The sequence below is a fragment of the Bos javanicus genome, chromosome 16, assembly GCF_032452875.1.
Source record: "Bos javanicus breed banteng chromosome 16, ARS-OSU_banteng_1.0, whole genome shotgun sequence".
Lineage (NCBI taxonomy): Eukaryota > Metazoa > Chordata > Mammalia > Artiodactyla > Bovidae > Bos > Bos javanicus.
In genome coordinates, this window is record NC_083883.1 from 3,397,452 (window position 1) to 3,412,825 (window position 15,374).

General features: G+C 51.4%; 1 protein-coding gene across 21 annotated transcripts in view; it reads left to right on the forward strand.

Annotated features, from left to right (window-relative positions):
- NFASC (neurofascin) overlaps positions 1-15,374 on the forward strand; it is a 202,073-nt gene that overhangs the window by 131,075 nt on the left and 55,624 nt on the right. For 11 of the 21 annotated variants that reach the window (XM_061381961.1, XM_061381960.1, XM_061381969.1 and 8 more), the window contains 6 exons: positions 291-308; positions 961-1,066; positions 3,000-3,196; positions 3,655-3,777; positions 5,775-5,945; positions 10,035-10,085. In XM_061381961.1, the coding sequence (XP_061237945.1) occupies positions 291-308; positions 961-1,066; positions 3,000-3,196; positions 3,655-3,777; positions 5,775-5,945; positions 10,035-10,085 (666 nt within the window). The remainder of the gene's footprint in view (positions 1-290; positions 309-960; positions 1,067-2,999; positions 3,197-3,654; positions 3,778-5,774; positions 5,946-10,034; positions 10,086-15,374) is intronic. The other 10 variants (XM_061381962.1, XM_061381974.1, XM_061381976.1 and 7 more) reach the window with 3 other exon arrangements.

A 15,374-nucleotide genomic window follows, 5' to 3' on the forward strand; every position in this document is an offset into this window, starting at 1 on the left:
GACTTGCAGATTTCCCTGGAAATCACTTGGTCAGAAGCTGGTCATTTGCTCAGCTGTGTGGTCTGGTCCCCTGGGGGAGGCGTCACCTTCTCTGTGAAGGGTCCTCGGGTCTGTCCCTACCCCTGTGTGGCTATCCCACAGAGCTCCGAGGCTGGGAGGAGAGAGCCACACTGGCATCGCCTCCCCCTGCAGGCCGGGGCCTGAGGCCACCAGGTGACAGTCATGCTGATAACTGATAACCGTTGTCTTCTTTTCTCCCCTCACAATGCTAACCCATCGGGAACTAACAGCAAGCATTCAGAATGAGCGTAAGTCCCCTGGGTGCCTGTCTGCACTGTGCCTCTGGGAGGTGGCGGGCAGTAAGAAGGGACGGGAGGAGGCGGAGGCCACTGGGCTGCCAGAAGCTTCTGGAAGGACCGCTGCCCCCGTCCTCCAGTGGCTGGCATGGCAGTGCCGTGAGGACTTCGGATCTTGGGGCTGGGAGCTGGAGCTGGCTCTTTGGCTGCAGACAAGCCCCTGGGAAGGCCTCTGGGGACTAAAACGGCTTTCAGCCCTAGCCTCACCACAGTTTCCAACTATTGATCCTACAGATCTCAGAACCATCATGGCAACTAGGTTCTGGAAATCGAGCTGCTTTTGGTTCCTTTATTCATTCAATGAACATTTATGAAGAACTGTTGTACGCTAGACATTGTACTAAGCATGAGAATATATGAACAAGCAAACCAAAAGCCTGGCCTTCAGTTTCTCATAAAGACAGGAACTTAAAGGGGTTCTTCTTACGCTTAGTCCTTGACACACCACGCCCTTTCTTGCAACCCCGTTTAAGCAGTTGGGTCTCTAGCACGGGGCACTGCTCACCGCTGCTGGCCTGCTTGTCTGGGTGGCTCCTGAAGCTCTTAATTTCAGCCGTTCCCCAAGGGCAGATCCCCTGACTGATCACCGTGTGTGCTCTTACAGTGTCCCAGCCCCCGACCATCACCAAGCAGTCCGTGAAGGACCACATTGTGGATCCCCGTGACAACATCTTGATTGAGTGTGAAGCCAAGGGGAACCCTGCCCCCAGGTGAGTGCACAGCAGGTGAATCCAAGCTGGGTGGAAGGAACAGGACCTGCCAAAAGGGCATCAAAGCCGTTCCCTTCCCCCTGAGCCTGATGATAGCTGAAGCAGCTGAGAAATCCATTCAGAAAATGTCCGCTAGGCACCTATTAGGGAGAAGGTACAGTTTGGATAACTAGGAAATGTGGTTGATGAGGAATCTGGGAGCCAGGAAACTTCACTGGCTTCAGTTCACACCAAAAAGCCAGGACTAGATATGAAGTTTTCTGACTTTGAATATAACATTCTTCCCACTGCTTATGTTTCCAGCATCCACCCGATGCTTAGCTTACAGGAAGTTCCTCTTCACGCTAACTTTAGTCTTCCATTCTGCATTCATGTCTGCTTATTTATGTGCATATCAAGATCATATGGTGGGCTTTCCTAGTAGCTCAGATGGTAAAGCATCTGCCTGCAATGCAGGAGACCCAGGTTCGATCCTTGGGTCAGGAAGGTTCCCCCCTGGAGAAGGAAATGGCAACCCACTCCAGTATTCTTGCCTGGAGAATTTCATGGACAGAGGAGCCCGGTGAGCTACAGTCCATGAGGTCGCAAAGAGTTAGCATGACTGAGCGACTAACAAACACACACACGAGATCATATGAGATATCGGCAGACACTAATTGCAAGCCGTTGCTCCTCACACCATCTGTTCGCCCACCTCACTGCCCTTCAGGGAAAGACCCATGCCCTCGTGGAGAGGAAGTGAAATGAGGCTCGGAGATGTCAGGAACCTAACCCCAGGCCTCTGACACCCCAGACCAGGCATAACTTCTACCAAGTGATAAGCACTGGGGATGGGAATGCCCACCCTCTTCGAAGCAGCAGCCGCAGGCTGGAGCTCCGGCAGCCTCACGGTGGCCTTGTACCCAGACGTGACAGGCCCTCGTGCAGTGTGTGTCTGTCGCAGGAGCCGTGAGGCGGGCAGGGCCTCGGGGTGGGCACCCTGCTTGTGCCTCCCTGCACGGGTGTGCCCGAGGCAGCTGGCCCAGAGCAGCAAGCCCAGAAGCAAGCAGGGCCTCGGGGTGGGCACCCTGCTTCTGTCTCCCTCCACAGGTGTGCCCGAGGCGGCTGGCCCAGAAGCAAGCAGGGCCTTGTTTGCCCGTGAAGAAGCAGGAGTCTCTGGCAGGGTATCTTGACCTCGCTTCTCAGGGTTGGTCTCTCTCCCACAGGCCTTTGCCAGGCAGTGCCTGAGATTCTGAGAAGCTGCCGTCGTCCGTGCTTCTTTTAGGCTATGTCCCGGGCAGACACGCGTCCGCCCCCAGAGAAACAGAGGATGTTCTAGTCTCTTCACGTAGGGCCCAGTTTTATTAAGGCTACTTTGTATTTTAAAACTGCTCTTCCGGGGTTGTAATGCACAGCCATTTTATAATCTACATCCTCTGAGCGGCGCACAGATAACCTGGGGCCATTTCATGTTGACCTTAGAGTCAGTTATCGAATACTGACACAGGCGGAGAAGGGCCCATTCCCTGATGTGTTGGGACCGGTGGAATAGGAATTTGGATTTGGGTTGGGAATGGTTAGGGGTGGGAGTAGCTGCTCATTCTGGATTTTAAAAAACCAGAATCGCTACCTACTCTTTCAAAGAGCACAGTTCCCCTCGGCCACGTGGTGTCTCTCACTTGCAGTCGTGACTCCCAGCTGCGGTTGGTGGCACGACTTCTGTCAGGGGCCTCCTCAGAGACTCCCCTGGGTGGGACCCAGACCCAGCATTTCATCAGGGGTCCGAGCAGGTCCTGCTGCTCAGCCAGGGATGGGACCCACTGGTCTGGAGGAATGGTTATGGCCCGAGTCCCACTCTAGGGCCCTGAGATTCTGGCCTAGAGCTGGGAGCCTGGAGCCCACCCTCTACTCTTGGTTGCCCCTGACCCTAACCCCCACCCCGCATTGTCCACAGCTTCCACTGGACGCGCAACAGCAAGTTCTTTAACATCGCCAAGGACCCCCGGGTGTCGATGAGGAGGCGGTCCGGGACGCTGGTGATCGACTTCCGCAGTGGCGGGCGGCCAGAGGAGTACGAGGGGGAATACCAGTGCTTTGCCCGCAACAAATTTGGCACGGCCCTGTCCAATCGGATTCGCCTGCAAGTGTCCAGTGAGTGCGTGGGCCTGGCCCAGGATGCCCCGCTGCTGGGTCTGTGGAGGGCAGGGCGTAGACGGTCATTCCAGAAGGGCCACCCGCCCTTGGCCTGCAGCTACCTGGGGCATCTGCGTGCCCGGCCTCTGAGCAGGGGTGCGCCTCCCTCAACTCAAAAAATTTCCTTGGAAAGGAAGTTTCCAAACCGCTGTGGAACAACCTCACTGACCCGTCCGGGGCAAGAGGCAGGGAAGGAGTAGAGCCTTGGAAGATGTGTATTCATTCAGTCTGACGAAAGGCCTCCCCTGCCTCTTCAGGCCACCCCTTGCTGAGACACATAGACCCTGTCCCTCTTGCGGGCCTTCTTTGTTCTCCCGTTTCCTCTTCTCTTTGCCCTCTTAGCTGCCACCTTCTAACCCAGCTCCTTGCCCAGCCCAGCCGTCACCCTCATCGAATCCTCCTTTGTTTCTCCCCAGAATCCCCCCTGTGGCCCAAGGAAAACCTCGACCCTGTCGTGGTTCAAGAAGGTGCCCCCTTGACGCTCCAGTGCAACCCCCCACCTGGGCTTCCATCCCCGGTCATCTTCTGGATGAGCAGCTGTAAGTCTCGAGGGCCTGGTGTTTTATTTCTGTTTTAATTTTTGGAGAGTGTTGAATGGGAAGGGGTCTTCCCAAGGCTAGACGACCTTGACTCGTGAGAACAGATATAAGGTGGCCATGCGACTGAGGACACGGGCTTTGCAGAGAGAGGTTGCTGGGGCTCACTGTTGAGCCTGCCTGCTATTAGCTGTGTGATCTCAAGCAACTTGTTTAACATCTCTGGGCTACGGTTTCCCCTTTTAAAAAACTAGGACTGATAAATGTATTTATGTAATAGAATTATTTTAAGGATTCAAAGGACAATATGTCCAAAGTGCTTATAACAGGGCCAGACATATAGTAAGTGTTCAGTAATATTTGTGGTGATGAATAAGAGCAAGAGAAAAAGAAATGGGTCAGAGGACGAACTGCCAATCGGCCAGTTGAAGGCAGGTTGAAACCAAGCCTCCTTCAATCTTTGGTTCGTCTGGATCTGCTCTGATTCAGTCTTCTCGTCAGACAGAAGAGGAATTTGGGAATGAAACTTTAGATAAAGGAGTGATGGGGAGACAGGGTGTTTGGAGCAGGGAGGACAGAGTACCTCATTCAGAGCTTGTCCTGACTCTGTTTTGGACAGAGGCTCTCTGAACTGTCCGCTGTTTCTTCCTGTGTTTTCAGTCGGGATAAAGGGAGGGGGTGTTATGAAGATGGATAGAAGGCTGCCATCTCTCTGAGCTTCTCCCTGGCTTCCTCCCTCCCTCCCGTCCTGAATGGATGGCTTTGTGCTCAGTCGTTGTCCCCCCCCTTGTCTCATCACAGTGCGGATGTGTGGGGAGGGCAGCTGGCCACAGGCCGCCGGGTTGGTCTGTGAGCCCCTCTCAACCCCACACCACGCTGGATGGTGTTCACGCTGCTTCCTGAGCACATCCCATGACCCTGCTCTCCATTCTCTCCGCCACCTCCCTAGCGGGAGCCACCATCAGCTTTTCCTTGGGTTACAATAATCATCCATACCTGGCCTCCCTGGTCTTTCTAAAAATGATCCTTTCATTCATATGCCCTCCCCACCCCCGATCCCCGGTTCAGGCTGTGGGTTCTTACTTTTAGCACACACTGTTCCTGCTGCTTAGAAACCTCTTAGCTCCTTCCTCTTCTGCCTGGTAAATGTCACGGGACCTTCAAGCCTCAGCTCAAAGCCCAGGATGGACTGGGTACTCCTCCTCTCAGCTTATCCCCTTGTCACAACATGATAAAATTAATTAATTAAATAGAACTACTTTTCAAGAGAAAGAAAAAGCAATGGTGACTTGAGAAGCAATCATCAGGGATAAGAAGGAGATACCTGTGAGTAAGTTGTCAGCCTTATATTTTTACAAACCTAACAGCCTAGAAACCTGGTCATTTGCGTTTACAGATACAGTGGTTTAAAAAAAACGTAGACGGTGTGGTCAGCATTCTCAGCCACTCCTATGATGTTATTAATCTTAAAAAAAGCACACATTTTCATATTTTAACATCTCTAAAATTGGAAAGTGTCCTAAAGTTGATGATATACATCCTTGATTGGTGTATATCTGACAGTTGGTGGTGCTTTTTTCTTTCTTGGGGATGAGTGGAGGTTTAAAAAATAAAACAGGTGAACGTGCCTCCCGGTTTGGGGACCATCTGAAGGACTGTGTTTCCTCCCTCTGGCCTCGGAGCCAGTCAGATCTTTTGTGGCATGAATAGGAAATAGAAAGGTGTGGTCGCAGAGCGTGAACACGGTGGACAGACAGGTCTGAATGGAAATCCCACTCCCCTTCACTGCTTTTGCAAGCCGGATCTTGTTAAATCCTCAGCTTTCTTAGCTCTAAAATGGGAATAATCCCTGCCTCAGGGTTGACAGTATTCCATCAAATACTGTGGAGCTCCTGGCCCCAGCCTGGCCCTCGGTAGGTGTTCAATCACCAGAACTATGATGATTTTTATTGCTGTTATCATTACTGCTAACCTCCCCCTGTACCCCTGCTTCCTTATAGCCATGGAGCCCATCACCCAAGACAAACGTGTCTCCCAGGGCCATAATGGGGACCTGTATTTCTCTAATGTGATGCTGCAGGACATGCAGACAGACTACAGCTGCAATGCCCGCTTCCACTTCACCCACACCATCCAGCAGAAGAACCCATTCACCCTCAAAGTCCTGACCAGTAAGTGTGCGGGCCCCTGCCCGGGGCTGGGGGCCAGGGGCTGGGAACAGCAGCCCACCGAGCCCAGACAGCCCTGGGCACTGGGATCTGGGAAGTGCCTTGTCCCCATGGCTGACCTAGAAATTCTTCCAGCTCACGGTGCCTGAGTGACTCTAGCTGCTCTTTAGCCATATCTCTTGATTCTGGAGCCTTGAGTTAAATTCGGTCCTGCTCCAAATCAGTGCTTCTCAAACTTTGGTGGAGTCAGAGTCACCTGGCAAGCTTGGCGCCCTCACCTACATCCAGTCCCTCGCCTGCCCGAGAGTCCTGGGCCTCTCTGGTCTACATTAGTTCTCCAGGTGTCCTGGAGACACACCAGAATTTGAGAAGCTCTGCTGTAAGTGGTCATTCAACATCTCTCTCATGCAGTCAGCTTGATTATTTCTCGTCATGGTTTGGTTATCTTTATTTCTAAAATAATAGCATGGAATATCTAAATTAGTGATACCACAAAATAAATTGTGTTTGATTCTGTAATATTAATGAGTATATGCTGAACCATATGGAATTGCTGTGTTTGCAAGTTGCAGGTTTATCTTTTAGTTTTATCTGTTTTCACTTTTGTTCCCTGATTGTTTGGCTGCTACCAGAATGAATCAGCATTTCCTGACCCATTTTAGCATTGATGACCCTTCACCAGGAGAGAGAGAAGCTCTCGGTCTAGAGAGTCACTTTTTGCCAGAGACCAGCCAGCCTGGAGCTTTGGCTACAGTCCTCGCCTGCTCAGGACACTGGAAGTGGCTGTATTGGTTTATACTGTGGTTTTGTCACTGACCTTCGGTATAAAAGCTCTCAAAGATGTTCATCTGTCTCAGGCAGTTGTGAATGTTGCTTTCAGCACCGTGGACAGAGGCAGTAGAGGAGGCGCTCAGGCAGAGGGGCCCATGTTGGGCTGGCCGTTTCCACAGGTTCAAGGAAAGGGGCTGAGCCCTGGCTTCCCAGAGCGGACCCATGGGTGATTGGTGCTATCTCCTGGGTGGGCATGAGAGGCAGAGGAAGGCAGGGGTGAGCTCGCCCCTCTCTCAGGACATGTGGGCCCTTCTCGCCTCACTGGCCCCTGCGTGGTGGGAACCGCAGTGCTGCGGGTCAGCCTGGCCCCACCCTCCAGCCATCCCACGGGTAGAGATGGGCCCCCGAGGCAGCTTCCCTCCTGTGTGCCTTCTCCTGTTGTGGGTTTTTTCTCTTTTCCTTTCTCTTCACATTCTTCCCTTTTTTTTCCTTCTTCTCTGTTTCGCCTCCCCTTTCCTCTTTTCCCCACTCGTCTCTCTCTGAACCCCATTTCCTCCTCCCCTAATCTCCCCTTCTGACCTCTGGGGCTCCCCACGCCCTGCTCAGAGCTGCCTGTACTCTGATAGCCAACAGGATGGCCAGCAACCAGGGACAAGGCTTGCTTGTTCCTAGCAGGGTTGCCCAGCTTCAGTCCACTTGCTGCCTCTTCCCTGGTGTTTTTTATTCTGGATTCAGGCCCAGAGAGGACCCCTGAGAAGAAAGTTGGGTTGTCTGAGTGCAGAAGGGACTGCCTGCCAGCTGGCTGAGCTGAGGAGGACAGTCTGGTCTGCCCAGGGGCCTCTGGAGCCAGGACAGGGCAGGCAGCCTCGGGCAGTGGTGGAGGGGCAGGATGTCAAGGCAGCACCTCCCTGGACCTCCTTCATTGCCTCACCGGGGTCCCTCTCTCCCGACCCAGGCTCAGAGTCTGCCTGCTGTGTGGGGACTGCAGAGTCAGGTGGCCACTGCAGTCCTGGGCAGAAGCTGTCCCTGGTACGTGGGGTAGAGGCAGGGAGACAGAGGTGGGGAAGAGCCTTCCTTTGTAGAATTAAGCAGTTGAAGATTTCAACAAGCTTTAGAAGTTGGACTTTCCAGAAACATCCTTTTCTCTACCAGAGTTAGGTAAGGGATATTTGTTTCTGCTGCATTTCTGGGTCCCCTTCTCCACTGAAACTCTCGCCTCCAGTTGCTGAGAAATGCGCTGGGTGTCGGGGACAGAACCCTGTCGGCTTCCTGGAGTTCTCCCAGGGGCAGCTTTGGCTGGGAGCAAGTTCTGGGCATCCGTGCCAGCTCAGAACTGGGTTCAGTTGCTTAAAATAACTCAGCTGTGCTTTCTCTGCTTTCCTGCCTGGAAAGGACACAAGCGTTTTCTTGTACCTTCAGAACCAGGTCTGGGAGTGGGAGACAAATCAGACAAGTTGGGACAGCTTCAAAGACTGTTCTCACCAGGGGTTTCTTTCACAGTCTGCCCACTGAGGAAGAAATAAATCTCATCACAGCCAATTTTTTATTATCTGCATTAAAGGAAGGAGAGAAAGGATCTGATACAGAACACTGGGCAATATAAAATCATTTTAAAATCTTGCCTTGGGAAGTAGTCAAAGACAGTGAAGTGGGAATAACAAAGAGATGCCTGTCCCACTTCGGTCCCAGGTGCCTCCCGGGGACAGGAGGCAGCCGTGGGGAAGGAGCAAGGCTGTCCTTGAGTCAGGCCGGAGAACTAACCCTGCTTCCTTTGACATCTGTTGTCTAAGTGGCCTTCTTAGAGGCGTCAGGAAGTCTCCCTGAGTTTCTCAGATGTGCTTCAGAGTCCACAAAGCGTAAGGTCAGTTCTGAGCATGGGCCCTTCTATTGCAGCGGGTGGCACAGGAGCATGGGGCCCCCCCATCCTCCGAGGCCCAGCTGTCACCCCTCCCACCCCACGCTGCCCTGCCTCTTCATGCCAGTGAGGGTCTCGGGTTCCACCTTTACCTCCAGATAAACCCAAGCCACCTTCCCACACACAGGCAAGGTCTTTTACAACCAATATATCCCTGTTTAAAGGATGGTTCTGAATAACGAAACCCCTTCTAGTGGACGTTAAGCAGCTCTGGGATGCAGAGCAATGCTGGTGCTCCTGTTGCCTCCCCGCCATGAGTTATAACAGGATTTGATCCGTCTTCCAAGATGCAAATGCTCTGGCAGCCTCTCCTCCCTCAGGCTGCTGGGCTGGGTCCAGGCTTCTCAGGGCGTCTGCTTGGCTTCCAGTCGGCACTCCCATCCCGACCCTCTGTTGGTGCTGTCAAAACTTGAACCGGTAGCTGGAAGGAGACGCTGGTAGGAGAATGAAAAGCTCCTTAAGGATGTTGGCATGATCATATGCCCCATTCCAAAATGTCTTTCTCACTAAGGATTCAATGCCCAAAGGTTTTCATTACCCAACATCAGAGCCCTCTGGTCTCTTGTTCCATAAGGGATGGCTTCATCCTAAGCTAGTCCAGAGAGCTTTGAACCTCTATCTTGTTAGTAGGCCTTTCCCTGTTCTAAGTGTAGAACTCACAGCTCACGCACTCTCTCCTGTCCCTGGCCCCCTTTCTGAGCCTAAACTCCGAAGCTCAGCCTAGCTGTCCCCCTCTCCCAGAATCACTCCTCGCCTCCGCAGAAAGAGGCGTTTCTGCCAACAGACTCAATCTGGAGACCAGGATAGTGCCCATCTGGGGAGTTCTTGTTGCTGGTCAGCACATGATTGCCGGGCACTACCAAGGGTCCTCCTGTCCCATTCTGTTGATGATCTGTCTCTATCTTCTCCCCTCATTTACCTCCCACCCCTTGCAAGTTGGCTTCTGCTCGGGTGGGGCTTTGCTCTTGCCCCAGGGCTCACTAACATTCCTTTCTCTTTAGTGACCCCAGAAGCTGGCCTGACCCAGAGTCCTGGGAACAGAGGATTTTGGTGGAAAAGAGTTGTTCAAATTGCTACAGGATACCACTAATTCATATCTCATTTGTTTGAAATTATAGTATGACCAAGCAATTAAAGGTCATGCCTAATTTCTTTATTAAAAAAGAAACTTACTATTGCCTTCTTTTGCAGGATTTAACCTTTTCTTCCCTTCTGGGAGCTGTTTTGTGTTGCTTGTTCTTCACCAAGCGTATTTCCTTTCCGAATATGCTGTGTGTTTCCTTTGCGAAAGACCACTGGTGCTCCCTGGTTGTTTTGTGGCTTTGCATTTCTGTTGTTCTCCCCCGTTTTTGCCTCCTTGACCTCTCCGTGGCCCCTGTTTGCTCACCCTCTTTTGTTTATTGCAGACCACCCCTATAATGACTCGTCCTTAAGAAACCACCCTGACATGTACAGTGGTGAGTCGCCGTGGTAGCCTTGGGAGTAACCTTGCCTGTCCTAACCCCAGTTTGCCTAACTCGACTGACACCATGTCATTAACTCGTGCCGGCTGCCAAGCCTTACAGTTGGCCAGGTCAGGGTACCAAGGTGACTCCTCCAGAACTGGGAGGAAGGTGGCCAGTGTGGAAGGTGGAGGTGCTTATGTGATGGTGTGGTCTCCTCAGAGATACCTGCCTCCAGTTGTGAGTTCTGGACAAGTTTGACCTACCTGGTCAAACCAGGGTAGGACTTCAAAACAGCTTCTCAGAGGTTCAGTAGAAACTTAGGAATCAGTGGTGGGTGGACAGAGAATATCTGAAAATAAGGGACTTCCCACAGTCAGGAGGAAACAGGAAGTCTCGTTTCCATCAGTGGCTTAAAGAGCACAGAAAACTTTGTAGTCTTTGATTAGCCGGGTTTAAGTGTCTAGATGTGAATTGCCTGCATCGTGCTCTAGCCTTAGTCACTGGGCATACATTTCACAGGTCTTACATCTCTTTAAAATTCACCTGGGAAATAGGAAGAAGAGTCTTGCTCTGAGTTTTCTTTCAAGGTAAGTATAAATGAAGTTGGACCATCCATTGCGGTCTACACCTGGTTCTCTTCCCTCCTCTGGAAGTGCACTCAGATCCAATCCCACCCCCTCCACCACACATTTGCAAGTCATGGAACAATTTCCATGAGGCATATTTCTAACTCATCACACAACTGGTTGCTCAAGCTGATTAGTAGAGTAATTGGCTGTTTCCACACCTGAGCTACCCCCCAAGCATGGCTCAAGGATGTCTCATTTTCCTTGAGCAGCCAGAGAAATCGTCATTTGCTGGCTCTGGAGACGCAGCTGCTCCCAGCATCAGTTATGGCTCAGAGCTAAGGCTGCAGGTCCCCAGGGGGCTCACTGTTGGCTCAGAAAGATAGGAAGTGTCTGTGCGCTGATGTGTTAATATCAACTGATCGGTGTCTGGAGTGGAGGACAGGAAGGGGGAGTGAGAGCCAGGGAGACAGGCAAAGGCTGTAACTTGGCATCAAGCAGCCAGAGCCATGCTGAGATCCTGCCAAGGAGATTTACTGCCCGAGAATGCAGGGGACCTTTGTTGGATCCTGGACGTTGCTTTCAAAATAATGGGGCCAACCACCATTATGTCCAGAGCCTCAGAGCACTGGTGAGAAATGTGCCTTTTTCTAAATCAGATTCTGGGTAATCTGTCATGGAAGTAGTCTTTAGGTTGGAGTCTGTAGAAGCCAGTAAGTCTCGTAGAGGCCATCTGGTCCAAGCTCCTTGCTGTATATAAGATAAACCATCGAGGCAGACGTGTAGAGTTGTTCTATCAGTGATAAGTTTGAGTGATTCTAGCCATTTAATAAACTAGTGTGTGACCGGTGGTGGATAGTATTGTGAGTAAGCAGGAGTTAGAAGAATCATCCAAGACTAGGAAACTAAAAGCTCACGGGAGCTCACAGGAAGATTAGCCTCATCTCCTCAATCCAAGGTGGATGGGGCTGACCAAGTACGACCCAGGCTAGAAAGGGTATAAAGGTCAAAGTGAGGCACGTGCTGAACCAAGGACAGCTAGCTCAGATGCTTCTAGAAGAAAACAGAAGGTGAAAAGGAAGGAGAGAAGATACAGTCTTTCCCTGAGTTCCTGGACCGAGAGGCGCAGTGTGATGAATAATGCCCAGTACCCCTCTGGGCTTAGCTTTGAATATGCCCCTTTTGTAACAGCAGGGCCAGCCCATAACCACACTTTTCCTAGAGTGGTTTGGTATCCTGTGAGTATATGCCAGGTGTCCCCTGACACGCTAAGTAGCAGGCGGAAGCTGGTCTGAGATGGTAACTTGCCACTTAGAATTCATCCTGGCAAGGAGACAGGCAGAGCGTGCCCTCTGAGGCAGTCTGCCTGGAATGAAACTCAGGCTCTAAGACATGCCATCAAGCGACCTTGGACAAGTCATTTAGTCTGTTGGAACTTTAATCTCCTTTTCTGCAGAATGAGTATATTACCTGCTCCAAAAGATTGTTGTGAAGATTAAATAGGATAATGTGCATATGTCCCTAGTGAGATGTGAAACACATTCATGATTAATAAATGTTACCATTGTTGGTATTAAAGAGGATGGTTTAGTGTTGACTGGATCAAGCACGGTTGTTCTTTGCTTCTGAAATTAAGAGGGAGGTGGAGGAATTGAAGAGAAGCTTAGGGGAGAGAGACAGGCACAATCACAGGAAGAAAGTACTATGGAGGGAGAAATTGTAGGGCAGACTGGAAAAATGAAAGCTTTTCCGATTCTCAGCTATGCTGAGAGCAGAGTAAGAACAAAGCTCCAGCTACTGAATGAGGGGCTGGGGATAGATTTATGGAAGAGATTTCTTGGCAGTAGAAGATATTAAATGTTACTAGCAAAGAGTTTTGCTCATCTTCTGGGGTTGCTTGGTCAGCCATTTCTAGAGCCAGAGAGGTGGTGAGATGCCAGGAATCCAGCCCCGTGAGTTCTCAGTTCCGAGAACTGGAAGCAGCAAAGGTAGGTCCAGCCACCCTAAAAGCTGTGTGTGGCAGAGGTTTTCAGACACGTCTGATTCATTGAACTCTCTTCTGCTAACACGCAGCACTCGACAGAGGCAGGCAACTCGGGTTTCCCTTAGTCTTGCCGTGTCCTCTTGCAGGAGGCAAGTTTGTGCTGAGGCAGCTTTCATTGTCTCTGTAAAGCCAAGGTGGTTGAGGCAGAGGCATCTCCTGATGTGCCCCTGCTGACCAGATTCCCTGGAAACCCATGAGCCCACTCTTGCACCACAGCAAGAGCAGCAGAGGATGGCTGCCCATGACCTCGAGGTCAGATGAGCCCATGTGGGAAGCTGTGAGTCTTCAGAGATGTGAGCGTTAGCAGCTGGATTCTGAGTTTGTTCAGATATCAGGTCTGACTCCAGCCTTGATGATTTACGAGAATAAGAGAAGCATTATCACACTGGAGAGGCTGGGTCCCCACCTCTGTGACAGATCCTGTAAAACCCCCTGTCATCTTCCAACACACACAGCTCATAGAGTGATCACCTTTGTCTCTAGCACTCTTCCTGGGTCTGTGTCTCCCAGGAAAGAAATGAGCTACCCTCCCTTGGGAGCAGTGGCTCCCAAAGGTACCAGCTGAATTATCCTTCTTAAACTTTCCTGTAAATCCGTTTCATGTAAGAGGACATTTCTTCACAGCCTCCCCTTTGAGTCCAGCCTTTTCATCCCTTAACGATCCCACGTGTCACCCTGACTCCTCTTTAAGCTTTCCATGGCCTTAACAATCCAGTTGAGATGTCTTTGGAGCCTCTTAATTTCCAGCCCAGCTTCTGTTTTTCCAGTTTGGGAGAGAAGGATCTCCCTAACTTTATTGAACAGACATCCAGGAGAGAAGGACTCTCAGCTGAGATGGCAAGAACCAATATTTGAGGGAAACATTGTGGAATAGTTTCACCAGAGAAGCTCATTAAAACAAAAATATCTTTCTCCTTTATCTCTTTTGCCCTTGAATTTTGGTATTCTTTGGTTTGAGTAAGAAAGATCTTCCCAAAACTGACTGTCAGTCGTAGGAACAAGTAGGGTATCAGTCTTTAAAGAGAGGGGCAGTGTAGAATAGATGGTGCAACCCAAGCTTTGGCTCCAGTGGTCCAGAAGCCAAACATAACTGGCTTGTGACTTTGCCAAGTCTGTTGACTCTGCTGAGCCTCTGTTTCCTCTCTGGAAAATGAGAGGCATACCCCCAGGTTTGCTGTGACTTTCAAACATGACGGTGGTGGTAGAGACAGAGCCGAGCCCGGTGCTTGGCCTGCAGTGAGTGGCCAAGTGGCAGCCCTGACTGTGACCTCTGCCTTTAAGATGCTCCTCCCTGTATTTCTAAACTTTGGCCTGGTTGCAGTGGCTTCTCCTCCTTTAGGGCGACGCTGGTTGCTAGCCCACATCCTGTAAGTGAGGGATGCTGTGGCCTTTTTATAGGCCCAGCTGCAGTGTGTCCAGGCAGCCACAGGGGGCCGCTGTGCTCACTTCCCCTCTCCCATCCTTGCTTTGTTGGTCGTGTGTGCTTACAGGGCTGCATGCTAAGGTGTGAATTAAACGTCCACAGGGACACACATTGGTTGCCGCAGGTTTGGGTCCCACGTGGAAGGAATATGCTGACTGAACTTCCATGGAACCCCCCAGTTCCCAGCTCTCAACAGATTCACCAAACTGGCACCAGAGCCTCGTGCCTTCAGATCTCCTTCTCCTCCCGGTGCCCCTGACCTTGTGTTGTCTGACCATTTGGGTGACTCCAGGTTGATGGGTGGGAGGAAGCTGCTGCCTTGGCATCAGGCTTCTTTGGTACTGAGAGCTGGATGCGCTTAGAGTTACAGATGGTAACCAATTAACCACATAATGGATTAACCCCTTCAGTAGCCAGTGTTGTATGTGTGTGTGCTGGTGGGGCAGGTGAGGACATCTGCATAGAGCGATGACACGGGGTAAACTGTTGCCTTCTCTTTTCTTCTTTCCTCCTCTTGAATTTATTCATTCCACACTCATTTACCAAGCACTTGCTACATGCCCTGCAGTGTGCCAGCAGACTAATTACCTCCACGCACATTTCATCATTCCTTCCCCTTGATAAAAGGATAAAATACACGCCAGTTCTGTGACACACCCTCCTCTGATGGCTGATAGAGAGAAGCTGGGTGCCCGCAGGACAGGAGCCCTGCTGCGCCAGCCAGACCCCAGCTAGCCCCCGAGCCCAGCAGGGGCACTGAGACAGGGTCCCCGCCACTCTGTCCTCATTCCACCAGCACCCAGTAACAGTACCTACCCCACCCCGCCTGGACGCATGCCTGCTCTCACTCCAGGCACCCAGTAACAGTACCTGCACGCCAGGCACCCAGTAACAGTACCTGCCCCGCCTGGAAGCACGCCCGCTCTCACTCCGGGCACCCAGTAACAGTACCTGCCCCACCTGGAAGCACGCCTGCTCTCACTCCAGGCACGTCTGAGGGCTCCCAGCCCCTGGCAGCGCCGCCTCCCCTCTAGCTGAGTCAGAGACCCATTAAACCTGTGGGTAGGCCCAGCTTGTATTTATATTTTTAACTCTTCTTGTTGACAGTCACACACCTTTTGAGCAAAGGTGACCCCTCCAGTTTGCCCTTGCTTTGGGGTTCCTGGTTACAGAATCCTTGTTCTTCCTCGTCCCATCTCATTCATTTCCGTAAAACCGTGCAGAGAGCTCTAAGGCAGAGGTGAGGCTCAGGTAAGGTGGGGTCCACT